Below are 17,581 nucleotides of genomic sequence, written 5' to 3'. Positions count from 1 at the left end.
ACTCCAACATTTTGAGGTACTGTGAAGAGCATTTTCTGCCTGCTAAACAGTCAGCAGAAAGACAATACACAATTACCAACTATCCATTTACAGTGCATAGATACATAAGGGAATAACGTTTATTGCAAGGTAAAGCCAGCAAAGTCCGATCAAGGATAGTCCGAGGGTCACCAAAGAGGTAGATAGTAGTTTAGCACTGTTCTCTGGTTGTGGTAGGATGGTTCGGTTGCCTGATAACAGTTGGGAAGAAACTGTCCCTGAATCTGGAGGTGTGCGTTATCATACTTCTGTACCTCTTGCCTGATGGGAGAGTGGAGAAGAGGGAGTGGCCGGGACGTGACTCGTCCTTGATGATGCCGCTGGCCTTGCCGAGGCAGCGCGAGGTGTAGATGGAATCGATGGAAGGGAGGTTGGTTTTGTGTGACGGTCTGGGCTGCGTCCACGATTCGCTTCAATTTCTTGCGGCCTTGGATGGAGCTGTTCCCAAACCGAGCTGTGACGCATCCTGATAAAATGCTTTCTGTGGTGCAACTAAAACGCGGGGCCTTCCATCGCCCGCGGGGCCTTCCATCGCCCGGTGCGGCTCGGCCGCTGGACTTAACAGTGCCCGGTGCAGCTCGGACGCGGGGCCTTCCATCGCCCGGTACGGCCGCGGGACGGTTCAGCGCCAGGTGTGGCTCGGCCGCGGGGCCTTCCATCGCCCGGCGCGACTCGGCCGCGGGACTTTACATCACTGGTGCGGCTAGGCCGCGGGGCCTTCCATCGCCCGGTGCGGCTCGGCCGCAGGACCTAACATCGCCCGGCGCGGCTCGGCCGCGGGACTTTACATCACTGGTGTGGCTCGGCCGCGGGACTTTACATCGCTGGTGCGGCTCGGCCATGGGGCCTTCCATCGCCCGGCTCGGCTCGGCTGCGGGACTTAGCTGCGCACGGTACGGCCACGGGGCCTTCCATCGCCCGGCTCGGCCGCGGGATGTTTCAGCGCCCGGTGCGGCTCGGCCGCGGGGACTTGGGCGTGGGGAGGAGAGCGGAAGTTTTGTTGCCTCCATCACAGTGAGGGGGTGTTTGGAGTCACTGTGATGGATGTTTGTGTTGGGGTCATGTGTCTTGTGTTTCTTTTTTTTTTGTGTGACTGCTGGTAACGTAATTTCGTTCGGTACCTTTGTATCGAATGACAAATAAAGCTCTGTATTCTGTATTCTGTATTCTGTATCTTCACTCTGCCCACTGTACTGAATGCCACCCAGCAGCTGTCAGGGCATGGGCAGAGTTTGCAACAACGGTAGGACATACACATGCATCCTATCCACATACAAAGCCCTAAACCAACTTGCCCCCCCCCCCCCCCCCCCCCTCCCTCCCTCTATATAAAAAATCTTCTAACCCACCATTCTATCTCCAGGTTCCTTAGGTCGGCCGACTTGGGGCTACTGACTATCCCGCGGTCTAGGCTTAAGCTCAGGGGTGACCGCGCTTTTGCGGTTGCAGCTCCGAGACTGTGGAACAGCATCCCTCTCCCCATCAGAACTGCCCCCTCCATCGACTCCTTTAAGTCCAGGCTCAAAACCTATTTCTACTCTCTAGCGTTTGAGGCCCTCTGAGGGGGCACTGTGAACTGTTTATGTACGTGCTGTTATGTTTGGGTGCCATTGTATGTTCGTTCTTAATACCTGAACTGATGTACAGTACCTTGGTCAACGTGGGTTGTTTTTCAATGTGCTATACAAATAAAATTGACTTGACTTGACTTGACTTGACACAGCATTACAAGTGCCAGCTAGGGGTTGCCAACATCCGCACTCCCAAATACGGGACAAGGTGATGTCACCGCCCCGCGCCCCATGTGACCTCACCCAGCCAGAGGCCACGTGCTCCCACTCCACCAATGGCGGTGACGTCACCCTTTGTCCCTTATTTGTGAGTGAGGAAGTTGGCAACCTTACTAATACGGGACAAGGGCGGTCCAGCAAGGGACGAACTAATTTAGCCCAAAATGCGGGATGTCCCGGCTAATACGGGACAGTTGGCAACCCTAGTGCCAGTTGACTTCTCAAACTACCGGAGAGAAAAAAATATTCAGAGAAAGGCCTGGAGAGAGTGGATGTGGAGAGGATGTTTCCACTAGTGGGAGAGTCGAGGACCAGAGGGCACAGCCTCAGATTTAAAGGACGTTCCTTTTGGAAGGAGATGAGGAAGAATTTATTTCATCAGAGGGTGGTGAATCCGTGGAATTCCTTGCCACAGACGGCTGTGGAGGCCCAGTCAATGGTTATTTTTGAGGCAGAGATTGACAGATTCTTGATTGGTAAAGGTGTCAGGAATTATGGGGGAGAAGGCAGTTGAATGGGGTTTTAGGAGGGAAAGATAGATCAGCCACGATTGAATGGCGGAGTAGACTTGATGGTCCGTATGGCCTAACTCTGCTCCTGTCACTTCTGAACTTCTGAACAATAGTGGAACAATCGTTTGCATTTTGCAGCATCGTCTCTGAGGACATTGGGAAGGGTAAGTGGCTGCAAAAGGGTCCAGGTGCTCATGTTGATTTGAGAAGGATCGGTGCGGTCGGGAGCCTAAAAGAAAGAAAGCAATGACGATACTAAGAGACTGCAGATGCTGAAATCCTGAGCCACGACCGCCCCGACGTGCAGCGGCAGCGACTTCGCCCGCCCTGAGTCGCGGGGCTTGGGTCGGCCCGCTGCGGACCTTTCACCGTCCGGTGCGGCCTGGAACGTGGCAACTTCAACAGCCATGACCGCGGGAGAAGACGGCAGGGGAAGAGAAAATACATTCTGGCCTTCCATCACAGTGAGGAGGTGACTGGAGGAGACTCACTGTGATGGATGTTTCTTTTTTGTTTGGTGTTGGTTTGTGATTGTGTGTGTTATTGCTTATTTTTATTGCTCTTATTGTTGGACTGTGGGTAATCTTTAATTTCACTGCACATTTATGTGTATGTGACAAATAAATTGACTATTGACTATTGAAGTGCTGGAGGAATTCAATGGGACAGGCAGCACATGTGGAGGGAATGGAATGATGATGTTTCCGGTCGGGACATTTCTCCAGAGTCCGAAACGCCGTCCGTCCATTCCCTCCGCAGATGCTGCCTGACCCATTGAGTTCTTCCAGCACTTCGTGTTTTGCTCACGAAAATAATGACAATGGCTCAAGGAGATATTGTATTAAATGTCAGCCTCCACAGTCCCACAAAGCAGGTGGCACAGTTGCTGCCTCACAGCGCCAGAGACCCAGGTTCAATCCTGACTACGGGCGCTGTCTGTACGGAGTTTGTATGTTCTCCGTGTGACCGCATCTGTTTTCTCTGGGTGCTCCGGTTTCCTCACACACTGCAAAGGCATACAGGTTTGTGGGTTAATTGACCTCAGTAAGTTGTAAAATGTTTCCTAGTGTGTAGCATGGTGTTAGTGTATGGGGTGGTCACTGGTTGGCACGGACTGGGTGGGCTGAAGCGTCTGTTGTATCTCCAAAGTCTAACCTGGTTTAAAAAGTGCCCCAGAGAAGAGGAATCGTTGAGAACACCAGAACATGCTTGAACACTGACTCCGAATTTATCGAAATGTTTAGTAAGTTGGTGGAATGTTGCCCAGACTCTGAAACACTTACATTTTATTGCATGAGAACCCAAATATGCTCATGAATTGAACATACACAAAGCACTCTCATGAGGAGAAGAAAAAACTAGTTCTAAGTAGAATGCAGTGTAAATGAAATTGCAGAAATCTCTGCTGACTATTATTAGATTTGTGCCACTTCGTCTTTGATTTCACATCAAGAGGACATGCTATACATCAGAGAATAATAATTGAATGTAAAATGACCACCGAGTGAACAGCAAAATGAATTTCTCAGCAGTTATTATCTCCTGGAAGCGAACAATATGCATATAACCTTTTGCCCTCAAAAACCCACCACATCTTGCCCTTGGTATCGTTTTTCACAAGAAGCTTTAGAAATACATTTGGTTTGTAAAGCCTGCTTTGCGATTCATGAAAGTCATATAAATTATAGATCCACCCTCTTCTACAAGCAGAGAACTCTTTGGTATTTATTTCACCGGCAAAAATAATGGAAAGTATTTTTTTAAATTCATTTTATTGATATGTGGTTCTGTTATAAAAATTAGTGACCAGCAGTTCCTGTGGCTGTGATGAATTTTCAAAGAGCAACCTGCACATTATACATCAAGTAGCATCATTTCAAGTGTGCAAAAAGACATTTTCACTTTATTGTATTACTGATCAGTGGGGTTTCCAACTGTCCAATTAGCCAGGACATCCCGTATATTGGGCTAAATTGGTTTGTCCCGTACGGGACCACCCTTGTCCCATATTAGGCCTGGGGGGCGCTGTAGGCCCGGACACTGTAGGCCCGTGGGCTGCTGTAGGATCGGACAGTGTAGGCCGGGAGGCCCGGGCACCGCCTAATGGAGGTTGCGTAGCAACCTGCCTCCCGGCCCGGGCGGCCGCCATCGGTGGAGCAGGAGCACGTGGCCGCTGGCTGGGTGAGGGGGGGGGGCGGGGGAGGAGAGAGGGCTGCACCAATGCAGGAGAGGTTTGGGCCCAATGGGTCCACTTGGTCTAGTATATTATATTATTGTTCATTATTATACTTAACAACATCGCATATAATATTATATTATATTGTCATGCTGTTAAGAATAATGATTGATGGTGATCATTATTAATAATTAATATACATTATAATATTAATTACAATTATATTATATTTACATTATAATATTTAATTCTTCATATTAATGATTATAACTCTTCATTTATTTAACGAATCACATGATTTATTATTTATATAACATGTTACTCTTGTATACACTGGAATTTAGAAGGATGAGAGGGGATCTTATCGAAACATAGAAGATTATTAAGGGGTTGGACACGTTAGAGGCAGGAAACATGTTCCCAATGTTGGGGGAGTCCAGAACCAGGGGCCACAGTTTAAGAATAAGGGGTAGGCCATTTCGAACGGAGATGAGGAAAAACCTTTTCAGTCAGAGAGTTGTAAATCTGTGGAATTCTCTGCCTCAGAAGGCAGTGGAGGCCAATTCTCTGACCGCATTCAAGAGAGAGCTAGATAGAGCTCTTAAGGATAGCGGAGTCAGGGGGTATGGGGAGAAGGCAGGAACGGGGTACTGATTGAGAATGATCAGCCATGATCACATTGAATGGTGGTGCTGGCTCGAAGGGCCGAATGGCCTCCTCCTGCACCTATTGTCTATTGTCACATTATATAAAGAATATTTTAATGTCCAAGAAGGGTCTTGATGCGAAACGTCACCCATTCCTTCTCTCCAGAGACGCTGCCTGTCCCGCTGAGTTACTCCAGCATTTTGTGTCTACCTTCGGTTTAAACCAGCATCTGCAGTTATTTCATATACAATTTAATATCTATAATACCCTTTATATATTATTTTATTCATGAGGATAACAGGATATATGTAAAGGTCAGTCAATTAGCTCGTTCAAAGGAAGAGTATCAGTCGAACAAGTGAAAAATGTCACTCGTGTTAAAGTCTGAGTTAGAACTAAATGGCCAATTAGGAAGAAATGCTCAAGTTCGGCCACAAACGCAGCGCTGATTTATTACATTTCTCTGCTGTGTAGTGTAAATTGAATTTAATGAATGAAATGAGATTCAATTATGTTCAATAATTTGTGTACAAATTGGTTTCCATAAAATTATGCAGCTTGATAACTTGCATCCTGCCTCATCTGACTGAATTGTTTTAGTTTACCACTGGGCAAATGGGAAGTGTGTCCACCGGAAATAAAATGTGGTGTGGTACATAACCAGATATCCCCTGATAAAGGTCGCTTTTGGGTTAGGTTTATTATTATTATCATGTGTATCGAGGCACACTGTTGCTGGAAGTCAAATCTAACCCCTGCCCACCCAAAATATGGGAAAGAAATCTGGTTCACAAAGGGAAACTATTGGCCCAGGCTAGTGATTTATTCTTTTTTTGTTCAGGGAACACTCCTGAACGCCATATAATTGGATCATTTAATAGACTGATCAGCACTGGAGCCAAAATTATATCAATGTGATGCCAAATTTGTGGCAACTATCTTTATGAAACATTATTAAACCCATCTTCCAAGATATAAATTACAATGTGAAGTCTTGCTTCCTACACTTCATGTTGTTTTATCACATGCTGATCTCCTGATCTGTTAGATGGGCAAAGAAGCAACTGTTTCTTTAGTTTAGTTTAGCTTAGTTTAGTTTAGAGATATGGCGTGGAGACAGGCCCTTCGGCCCACTCAGTCCATGCTGATTAACGATCATCCGTAGACTAGTTCTATCCGACACGCTAGGGGCAAGTTAAGGAATCCAATTAACCTACAAACCTGCATGCCTTTGGAATGTGGGAGGAAACCGGAGCACCCGGAGAAAACCCACGCCATCACAGGGAGAACGTGCAAACTCCGCACAGACAGCACCCGTAGTCAGGATCGAACCCGGGTCTCTGGCGCTGTCTGGCAGCGACTTTACCGCTGCGCCACCGTGCCGAATTCTCTTCAAAGTATTCTTAAAAATTACTTAGGAATACTTTTCTGTCACTACATTTATTGTTTAAATAGTCTTTCACAATGTAGCATAAACAATAGCTGTAGTCTCATAAATATCGAATTGATTGAAAGATCCAGCATGGACACTGGCTATTCCGCCCACCAACACTACGCCAACCATGGATCCCTCGTTCGCACTAGTTCCATGTCACCCTATTTTCTCATCCACCCAGTACACACCAGGGACAATTTACAGCGGGCCGATTAACCCACAAACCCGCGCGTCTTTAGGATGTGGGAGGAAACCGGAGCATCCGGAGGAAACCCAGGCTGTCACAGGAGGAACGCGCAAACTCCACACAGAGAGCGCCCGAGGCGAGGATTGAACTCGGGTCTCTGGCGTTGAGAGGCAGCGGCTCGCCAGCTTTGAACCCTATGCCGCCTGAATCGAAACATATAAGATTCTTATCGAAACGTATAAGATTATTAATGGGTTGGACACGTTAGAGGCAGGAAACATGTTCCCAATGTTGGGGGAGTCCAGAACAAGGGGCCACAGTTTAAGAATAAGGGGTAGGCCATTTAGAACTGAGATGAGGAAAAACATTTTCAGTCAGAGACTTGTGAATCTGTGGAATTCTCTGCCTCAGAAGGCAGTGGGGGCCAATTCTCTGAATGCATTCAAGAGAGAGCTAGATAGAGCTCTTAAGGATAGCGGAGTCAGGGGGTATGGGGAGAAGGCAGGAATGGGGTACTGATTGAGAATGATCAGCCATGATCACATTGAATGGCAGTGCTGGCTCGAAGGGCCGAATGACCTCCTCCTGCACCTATTGTCTATTGTCTATTGAATATCACGGAGATGGGAGAAGTTGAGAAAGAACAGGGAATGCAGAGCAGAGGTGAACATATTTAAGACCGAACCTGGAGCGTTGGTTATTAAAACGCAGAAGAGTTTGATCAGAACTAGCAAAGAGCAGCAAACCTTCCATAAACATCTGATTTCAACTGCAGACATTTACTTTTCATGGTTTGTTGCTCAGCGTGCTATGCTGAATTTATACCACAGATATAACTGACCATTTCACGTTGGCAGCGGCTTGTACATGTTCATTCTCTGCTGCCGAGTGGCGAGTCTCTCTCGGGTGAATACAAGGGAAGGATTCAGTCATGTTTACTTCGGTTGAAGGAGTGGGTCTCCAGGCACAGGGATGAAGGACATTTCACAGCTCAGCTCAGCGCGCTGTGTGAATCCCTGAAGTGGTGAAATGGAAGACTTGAAACGTGGAGCCTAGTCCGATGGGTTTATTTACCGTTCACGGGAGCAGTGCGCGACCGACCCTGCTTTGATCCGCTGCTCCTCGGCTGGTGGCCATCACTTGTAGAGCAGAAGCATGGGGAGGATGAGAGAGCAGGTGGGAAGCCCAAAGATGCACAGGTTTGTAGGTTAACAAGCTGCAGGTGCTGGTATAAATCGAAGGTAGACACAAAATGCTGGAGTAACTCAGTGGGTCAGGCAGCATCTCGGAAGAGAAGGAATGGGTGACGTTTCGGGTCGAGACCCTTCTTGAGACTGCGTCCAATACTATCCAGCAGAAGCAACCGGCATCACAAGTGTGTTCATTAAATCAGCCGTGACTTCCATAAGATCTTGGAGCAGAATTAGGCCATTCGGCCCATCAAGTGTACTCTGCACATTCAATCATGGCTGATCTATCTTCCAAAGGTACGTCTAAGGCTTAGTCTAAGGCTATGGCCTCTGGTCCTGGTCTCTCCCACCTGTGGAAACATCCCCTCTACACATTCACTCTATCCTTTCACTATTCTGTACGTTACAATGAGGCCTCCCCTCATTCTTCTAAACTCCAGTGAGTACAGGCCCAGTGCTTTCAAATACCGATCATATGTTAACCCACTCATTCCTGGGATCATTCTCGTAAACCTCCCCTGAACCCTCTCCAGAGCCAGCACATCCTTCCTCTCATATGGTGCCCAAAATTGAAAACAATACTCCAAATGTGGTCTGACCAGTGCCTTAGAAACATAGAAAATAGGTGCAGGAGGAGGCGGCCATTTGGCCCTTCGAGCCAGCACCGCCATTCATGGTGTTCATGGCTGATCATCCACAATCAGTAACCCATGCCTGCCTTCTCCCCATATCCCTTGATTCCACTAGCCCCGAGAGCTCTATCTAACTATCGTTTAAATTCATCCAGTGAATTGGCCTCCACTGCCCTCTGTGGCAGAGAATTCCACAAATTCACAACTTTGTAATGAAGTGCCTTATGTTTCAGGAAAGGATAGGTTCCAGGCAATGGCTGTTGCAGTATGTGCAGGAAGGAACTGCAGATGCTGGTTTACACTGAAGATAGAACCAAAATGCTGGAGCAACTCAGCGGGCCAGGCAGCATCTCTGGAGAGAAGGAACAGGTGACGTTTCAGCACGGGAGCCTTCTGGAGGAAAGAAAAGGAATTGGTTCCGACCTGAAACGTCACCTGTTCCTTTTCTCCAGAGATGCCGCCTGACCTGCTGAGTTACTCCAGCATTTAACGGCTGCTACAGGCTACAACGGGACCCAAATGGGTTTTTTTTCAACCGTACATAGATTTCCTCACTTTCAATTTTAGACAATAGACAATAGACAATACGTGCAGGATTAGGCCATTCGGCCCTTCGAGCCAGCACCGCCATTCAATGTGATCATGGCTGATCATTCTCAATCAGTACCCCGTTCCTGCCTTCTCCCCATACCCCCTGACTCCGCTATCCTTAAGAGCTCTATCTAGCTCTCTCTTGAATGCATTCAGAGAATTGGCCTCCACTGCCTTCTGAGGCAGAGAATTCCACAGATTCACAACTCTCTGACTGAAAAAGTTTTTCCTCATCTCCGTTCTAAATAGCCTACCCCTTATTCTTAAACTGTGGCCCCTGGTTCTGGACTCCCCCAACATTGGGAACATGTTTCCTGCCTCTAACGTGTCCAACCCCTTAATAATCTTATACGTTTCGATAAGATCCCCTCTCATCCTTCTAAATTCCAGTGTATACAAGCCTAGTCGCTCCAGTCTTTCAACATATGAAACATTAGTGCACCATATAAAACACTTTTGAAAAGTCTCGTTATAAAAAAACTTCATGTACATTCGTCAAATCCAAATTTAATTTGGTAGCTTGGAAAATGTGCTCAAAACAAATGGATAACCGTCATTCTGTTGGCACCTCTCGTGCTCAGTTCCCAGAGCGTACCTGTTATTGCATGATGGGAGAAGGCTTCCACGTAGGTCAGGTAATTGTGCGGACAGTGTTTCTTTAGCCATTTACAGACATCCTGCTGGGTCCACAGTACTACGGGCTTGGTGTGTCTTGTGAAGTTCGGACTTGTGTGAAAACTATAATCTCCATCACTGGATCCGATCTGCAAAATAAAAGATTTGATAGTCTTATTTCGTTTTTTGTTTTTGATTTGGCTGTTTGATTTTCAGCCAATGCACGGTCTCAGCTTTGTGACTCTAGGGCATCATATGAAACAACTTGTGAATAGTCAGAAATCATTTAGTCTCTGAAAAATCACATTTCCGTCTGCAATAAAGTCAGCGACAATGATGCCTTTTGAAGAACGACGTCTTACGTGACCGCTATGCATCTCCCAGAAACATATCAAGACATCATCGGCAGCACGGTGGCGCAGTGGTAGAGTTGCTGCCTTACATCGCTTGCAGCACCGGAGAACCTGGGTTAGATCCTGGCGATGGATGCTGTACGGAGTTTGTACGTTCTCCCCGTGACCGCATGGGTTTCCTCCAAGATCTCCCACAGGTGCTGCCGGTCCCGCTGAGTTACTTCAGCATTAGGTGTCTAACCAGCCTAGAAACATAGAAAATAGGTGCAGGAGGAGGCCATTTGGCCCTTCGAGCCAGCACCGCCATTCATTGTAAGAAAATAACTGCAGATGCTGGTACAAACCAAAGGTATTTATTCACAAAATGCTGGAGTAACTCAGCAGGTCGGGCAGCATCTCAGGAGAGAAGGAATGGGCGACCATTCCTTCTCTCCTGAGATGCTGCCTGACCTGCCGAGTTACTCCAGCATTTTGTGAATAAATACCGCCATTCATTGTGATCATGGCTGATCACCCACAATCAGTAACCTGTGCCTGCCTTCTCCCCATATCCCTTGATTGCGCTAGCCCCTAGAGCTCTATCTCACTGCATCTGCAGTTCCTTCCTACACATGCTGGCTGGCCAGCTGAGTTACTCCAGCACTATTTGTAGTTCTCCAACACTGGCGGGACTGTCGGCTTGCTGATAAGGCTTTCTCGGCCCTGCAGATATACGTGATCATTGTTCCACATAGCAAATTGTTTGCAGGATAAGAAGCTTGCCTTTAAATCCCTTGATTCGGCTCTCCAATTCTCATCAGCTTTCACAGGATTAACGACCTGACAGTTTGGAGTCTGCCTTATTCCTTTGTGTCCATTTCATGAATCAATTGGTGAAAGATAACGGCCTTGCATTTCAAAGCTCCCCTTGGATTAGGTTTATAAATTTGCCACATCAACTTCAGAGGGGAATGGACACTGGGGAATTACGTTCAAAGTTGCTCGCCTCTTTTGGTGTATCCCTCTCTCGTATCCATTCAATTGCATTATTATGTTGAACGATGAGCAAAGAAGCCAAGACTAAAGTGTAGGAAACAATACGTACAATGACAGGAAAAATAAAGACTTAGCAAGTCAAGGCAAGAGCCAACACAAAGATAACCCCAAAAACCCAGAGACCCCAAAGTCAGCATTTTTGGGGAGATTGAGTTTCTCATCGGGGGGAAATAATAACAAGGGGAATGAAGCGCTGAGCAGAAGAAGGAACTCAGTGCCAGTGAGAGAGAGAGGAAAAATAGTGTAGGAAGGAAATGCAGATGCTGGTTTAAACCGAAGATAGACACAAAAAGCTGGAGTAACTCAGCGGGACAGGCGGCATCTCTGGAGGCAAGGAATGGGTGATGTTTCGGTTCGAGTCCGACGAAGGGTCTCGACCCGAAACGTCACCGATTCCTTCTCTCCAGAGATGCTGCCTGTCCTGCTGAGTTACTCCAGCTTTTTGTGTCTATCTTTAGAACCAGGCTCGTAGCTGGCTCAAAGGGCCGAATTGCCTACTCCTGCACCTATTGTATATAATATCTGTGCACATTCGAATAACGCAGAAATTATTTTTAACGGAGGGGAGTTGTTAGCAAAAGAAGGGTTTAAAAAAAAAAAGGGTATTTCACTGTATTTAACATGTTATAAATTTAAACATTTGACAGTACATGATTCTGGCTCTGGAAGATAATATCGCCACTAAATCACTCTTTTATAAAATTGGGCAATTTGGCAGATATTCTTGAGTCTCTATTAATTGTTTTAATCTAATTAGTGTTATACATGTATATAAGTATTTGGCAACTACTTCTAGACAGTAGACAATAGGTGCAGGAGTAGGCCATTCGGCCCTTCGAGCCAGCACCGCCATTCACTGTGATCATGGCTGATCAATTTGTAAAAACAGGGAACTGCAGATGCTGTTCACAAAAGAAGAGGCAAAGTGCTGGAGTAACTCAGCGGGCCGGGCAACATCTCTGGTGAACACGGATAGGTGGCGTTTTGGTTTGAGACCTTTTTTCCAGATTGACAAACTGGAGGAACAGCACCTCATATTCTGCTTGAGTAGCTGACAACCCAATGGTGTGACGAAACCAAGAATGACAGATGCTGGTTTATGCCAAAGATAGACACAAAGTGCTGGAGTCAAGTAAGTGGGACCTGCCTATTAGTTCCGCCGCCTCTTATTAGTTCTGCCCCTCTTGTCAGTCTTGCCCCTCCTCTCTTCCAGCTGTCTTCCTCCCCCCCCCCCCCCCCCCACAACAATCAGTCCGAAGGAGAGTCCCAAATCGAAACGTCACCTATCTATGTTTTGCTGGCACTGAAACAGCACACCATCTGGCGAAGGTGCCAGCAAAAGCTCAGCATACCCAAACAAGCTCAGCAAACCTCTGATACCTCAGGCACACTGAGCCATTTCTTCTGGATCGCCATGAAATGACCCCCATCCCAGCTGCGTGTGGCCTGAATTCCAGCAATTACTTTTTAAATCCTCATCTAAATCTCCTTTGCACTTTCTCCACAATGACTTAAATCCACCCATCCACTTGTGATAAACCTCCACCGTTGCAGTTTTCCAATCTAATGCTTAGAAATTTAGGTGTGATCAATATTATTTCCCCCAAAATCAGACCATTCAAGTCATGAAATGGAAACAAATCTGAGAGCAGGAATTCATAATCAAAGTGAAAATAAGTAAAAACTACTGATGCTGAAAATTTGAGAAATAAAAATAGAAATTGCTGGAAAAATACAGTGGATCAGGCAGCATCTGTAGAAAGAGAAAGAGTTAAATGTTTCAAGTCAAAGATAATAATAATAATAATAATAATTTTTTATTTGTCATATGAAGGTTGGCACAGGTGCAATGAAATGTATTTGACAAGACAACGGGTCACCTCAGCAGTAATATTCCAAGGATAAATAAGATTAAAAAATTACATTAGTAAGGTCAAAAGACAATATTAAAAAGAGTTAAAAAGACAATAATTAAAAATAGATCAGCCATGATTGAATGTATAGGAAGGAACTGCAGATGCTGATTTACACCGAAGATGGACACAAAATGCTGGGGTAACTCGGCAGGACAGACAGCACCTTGGGAGAGAAGGAATGAGTGACGTTTCAGGTGGAGACCTGAAGTCTGAAGAAGGGTCTTGACCCAAAACGTCCCCCATTCCTTTTCCCCAGAAATGCTGCCTGTCTTGCTGAATTACTCCAGCATTTTGTGTCTATCTTAGCTATGATTGACTGGCAGAGTAGACTTTATGGGCCGAACGGCCTAATTCTGCTCCTAAAACCTATGAACTTATGAACTACCTGACCTGCTGAGTTACTCCAGCACTTTGTGTCTTTTTTTTGTTTGTAAACCAGCACCTGCAGTTCCCTTGTTTCTCCAGTAATTTATTGCCTCTGAGCTATGTTTTTGTTTGATTTTTTCCCCGCAAATGTGAAAAGTAAAATCGCTTATTAAAACTCTCCCGATGCTCTGAGTTACTCCAGCACTTTGTGTTTTGCTCAAGGTTCTAGCATCTGCGGTTTCTTGCACCTTCACAAATGATGAGTTCTCGTGAGGTGCAGTACAATATCTAAGGTGGTGGTGAAAGCCGCAGATTTAAGTTAGGAATATAACGTTAACATTCAAAAATGAATTGAACAGTTGACATTGGCTTGGCAAAAGGGATAAATCAAGAGAGTGGAACTAATTTGCTGGATTATTCAAAGAGTCAGTAATTATCATTTAAGGCTGTAAGGTACATATTATAGGAATGATAAGGGAAATGGTAGAGAGAATGGAACAAAAATTGAGCATGAATTCACATAATTGTTATGGGGGTATAATGAGATAAAAGCACGCAGTCATGCTTACATGTGTAGAATTAAGTAACAGAAAGGATTTAAAAACTCTTGTGGGTGTTGTGCATAGTTTGCTGCCGCTGTGAAGTAGCTGAATACAAATTCAGAGCTTGGGTAAAATCACTTATAAATGGCAGGAAATTTTAGTTTTAGTTTAGAGATACAACGAGGAAACAGGCCCTTCGGCCCAATGAGTCAGCGCTGACCAGCAATCACCCAGCACGCTAACACGCTAACACTATCCTACACACTAGGAACAATTCACAATTTTACCGGAGCCAATTAACCTACAAACATGTATGTCTTTGGAATGTGGGAGGAAACCAGGGGTCCTGGAGAAAACCCACATGGTCGTGGGGAGTACGTACAAAGTCTGTAGAGACAGCACCCCTAGTCAGGATTGAACCCGGGTCTCTGGCGCTGTAAGGCAGCAACTCTACCGTTGCACCAATGGACAGATGATTTGCGATGGACAGATTTCTGAAGACAGGTCCCGACCTGAAATGTCACCTCTCCATTCCTTCCACGGACATTGCCTGACCTGTTGAGTTCCTCCAGCACTTCATATTTTGCTCGTGATTATTGCTCATCTTCTCACTCTGGCTTCTCACTCTGGCTTGTTCAGTCTCTGTGGGGAACTCGACTGCTTTGCATTGCTATGCTTGGCATATTCATGCATCAGAAATAGTGCAAGATCAGATATAAGGCATGCTCCAAATTACTCTTGGAACATTGTCTTCAGACCTGCGCTCAAGTGCTTTTCATGATCGCCTCTGTTGCTTTCTACCTTTTGTAAAGCAACCCTAAACGGGTGGATTGACAAACTTAAGATATCATAACTACCACTGAGAAACAGGTGCGGACACAAATTACATTTTGATGGTCGTATTTAACCTGCATGTTGGAGAAGTGAAAGCCTTGTCATTCACAAGGACAAGAAAAATTCAAGCAGGAACGATGTAAGACAGCAATGAAGCTTAGGAGCATGAGTGTAAGAAGGCCGTCTGTACGGAGTTTGTACGTTCTCCCTGTGACCGCATGGGTTTTCTCCGTGATCTTTGGTTTCCTCCCACACTCCAAAGACGTACAGGTATGTAGGCTAATTGGCTTAGTAAACGTAAAAATTGTCCCTAGTGTGTGTAGGATAGTGTTAATATGCGGGGATCGCTGGTCGGCGCGGACCCGGTGGGCCGAAAGGGCCTGTTTCCGCGCTGTATCTCTAAACTAAACACCAAGACAAAGTGGTACATTGCGTCTATCCCACATTGTTATAGGCTAAAGACAGATACAAAATGCTGGAGTAACTCAGTGGGTCTGGCAGCATTTCATGTGAAAAGGAATAGGTGACATTTCAGGTCGAGACCCTTCATCAGACTCAGTTACACGCAAGCTACCTCTCACTTCAACCTCCCGTACATCAACCCTACAATCTTCAACAACAAAAATGGAAGAATGTGTAGGAAGGAACTGCAGATGCTGGTTTACACCGATCTTAGACACAAAAAGCTGGAATAACTCAGCGGGACAGGCAGCATCTCTGGAGAGAAGGAATGGGTGACGTTTCGGGTCGAGAAGAAGTCTGAAGAAGGGTCTCGACCCGAAACGTCACCCATTCCTTCTCCCCAGAGATGCTGCCTGTTCCGCTGAGTTCCTCCAGCATTTTGTGTCTACCTTTGAAAATTGTAGAATGGTCATCGAAGAATCCTGCCATGCAAAATTATACAAGCTCTAATATTCTTTTGCTGGACATTCTTTGGGGAAAATCATACCATTATTTTTTTTCCTGGCATAAGCTGTGTGTGAATTTGATTAATATTGCTGAATTCCTCTGTGGAAGTACTAATATATCCGCAGCCTGTCAGCATCCTGGTCTTTTCCTTCTCATTGATTTGTTGATAATTCGTAATTTATTTAAGACGCATGCTGAAAAATGTTACCACATGAAAGACTTGATGTAAAAACAATATTCAAGAAAATGTCTACGACATATGTTGCTTCTGTGTAACAATTTATTATTTACAGATAAAGACACTAAGTGCTGGAGTATCTCAGTTACAGATTACAGTCTGAAGGAGGGTCTCGACCCGAAACGTCACCCATTCCTTCTCTCCTGAGATGCTGCCTGACCTGCTGAGTTACTCCAGCATTTTGTGAATCAGTTACAGATTGGTGCAAGGAATATTTTGCAAACACACTCAGCTTCCTCTATTTAGAGTTTCCCACTATTTAGATAATGTACTTTTCAAACCGTTTTCCTGCCTTCATTTCTGGGACGTACTTAAATAGATCACAGCCAAATGAGATAATTGTGTGAAAATTCGTAGTGAAGATTGTTTATATGGTCTTAATCCAGTCAAAGCACCATCCATTCACAAGGTGCGTATGCCACATTATCCTGACCTCCCATCTACCTCATTGGAGACCTACGAACAATCTTTAATCGGACTTTACTGGACTATATCTTGCTTTTGCATTCACTTAAGATGCAGCTCATTGTAGTTCTCCAGTCTATTGCTTAGAAATGTAGTGGTGATCAATGTCTTTTCGCCCGAAGTACACAATTCAAATAGAAAATGAAAATAAATCTGAGAGCAGGAATTCATAATAAAAGTGAAAATAAAACATTATACCCTTTATCCTATATCTGTACGCAGACGACAGCTGGATTGTAATCATGTCCAGTCTTTTCACTGTCTGGTTAACATGAAAGTTTTTCACTGTACCTCGATACACGCGACAACAATAAACAAAACTAAACTACTGTTTCTGGTCGATGGCAACTCCACAGGATCCAAAAGATAAGCAATTGACTGTCAAGGTAGGTGGTAGATTCTGTCTGAAGGAGAAATCTTTGCCTGGGGCTTATGGTGTCTACATGTTATTTACCACTTATCAGGCTACACCTCAATATTGCCTAGGTCTGGTGTGACTGTTTCATTTTCAGAAGTGTTTTGACCGGAATTAATCATGTGAGTGCTGAAACTGAAGACAATAACTTCAAGACAGACACAAAATGGTGGAGTAACTCAGCGGGGCCCGAAATATCACCCATTCCTTCTCTCCGGAGATGCTGCCTGTCCAGTTGAGTTACTCCAGCATTTTGTGTCTATCTTCGGTTTAAACCAGCATCTTTTACACAGTGAATGGTAGGCCTCTGGGAAGTATTGTACAGCAGAGGGATCTAGGAGTGCAGGTGCATGGTACCTGCGAGTCGCAGGTAGATAAGATGGTCAAAAAGGCTTTCGGCACATTGGCCCTCATCAGTCAGAGTAGAAGGGTCTCGGCCCACTCCTCTCCAGAGATGCTGCCTGTCCCGCTGAGATACTCCAGCTTTTTGTGCCTATATTGAGTATAGAAGATGAGAGGTCATGTTGCAGCTGTATAAGACGTTGGTGAGACCACATTTAGAGTACTGCATTCAGTATTGGGCACCATGTTATAGGAAAGATATTGTTCAGAGAAGATTTACAAGGATGTTGCCAGGACTATAGGGAGCGGTTGAGTAGGCTGGGTCTCCATTCCTTGGAGGATGAGGGGTGA

The 17,581-nt window shown here is 45.5% G+C and overlaps 1 protein-coding gene across 2 annotated transcripts in view; it reads right to left on the bottom strand.

Annotated features, from left to right (window-relative positions):
- Window positions 1-17,581, bottom strand: part of LOC144604706 (sterile alpha motif domain-containing protein 10-like) — an 83,855-nt gene that overhangs the window by 25,535 nt on the left and 40,739 nt on the right. For both annotated transcript variants that reach the window (XM_078419354.1, XM_078419356.1), the window contains exon 3: window positions 9,796-9,964. In XM_078419354.1, the coding sequence (XP_078275480.1) occupies window positions 9,796-9,964 (169 nt within the window). The remainder of the gene's footprint in view (window positions 1-9,795; window positions 9,965-17,581) is intronic.

This window comes from Rhinoraja longicauda, chromosome 22, assembly GCF_053455715.1.
Source record: "Rhinoraja longicauda isolate Sanriku21f chromosome 22, sRhiLon1.1, whole genome shotgun sequence".
Classification (NCBI taxonomy): domain Eukaryota; kingdom Metazoa; phylum Chordata; class Chondrichthyes; order Rajiformes; family Arhynchobatidae; genus Rhinoraja; species Rhinoraja longicauda.
This window is presented reverse-complemented; position numbering and strand designations above follow the sequence as displayed.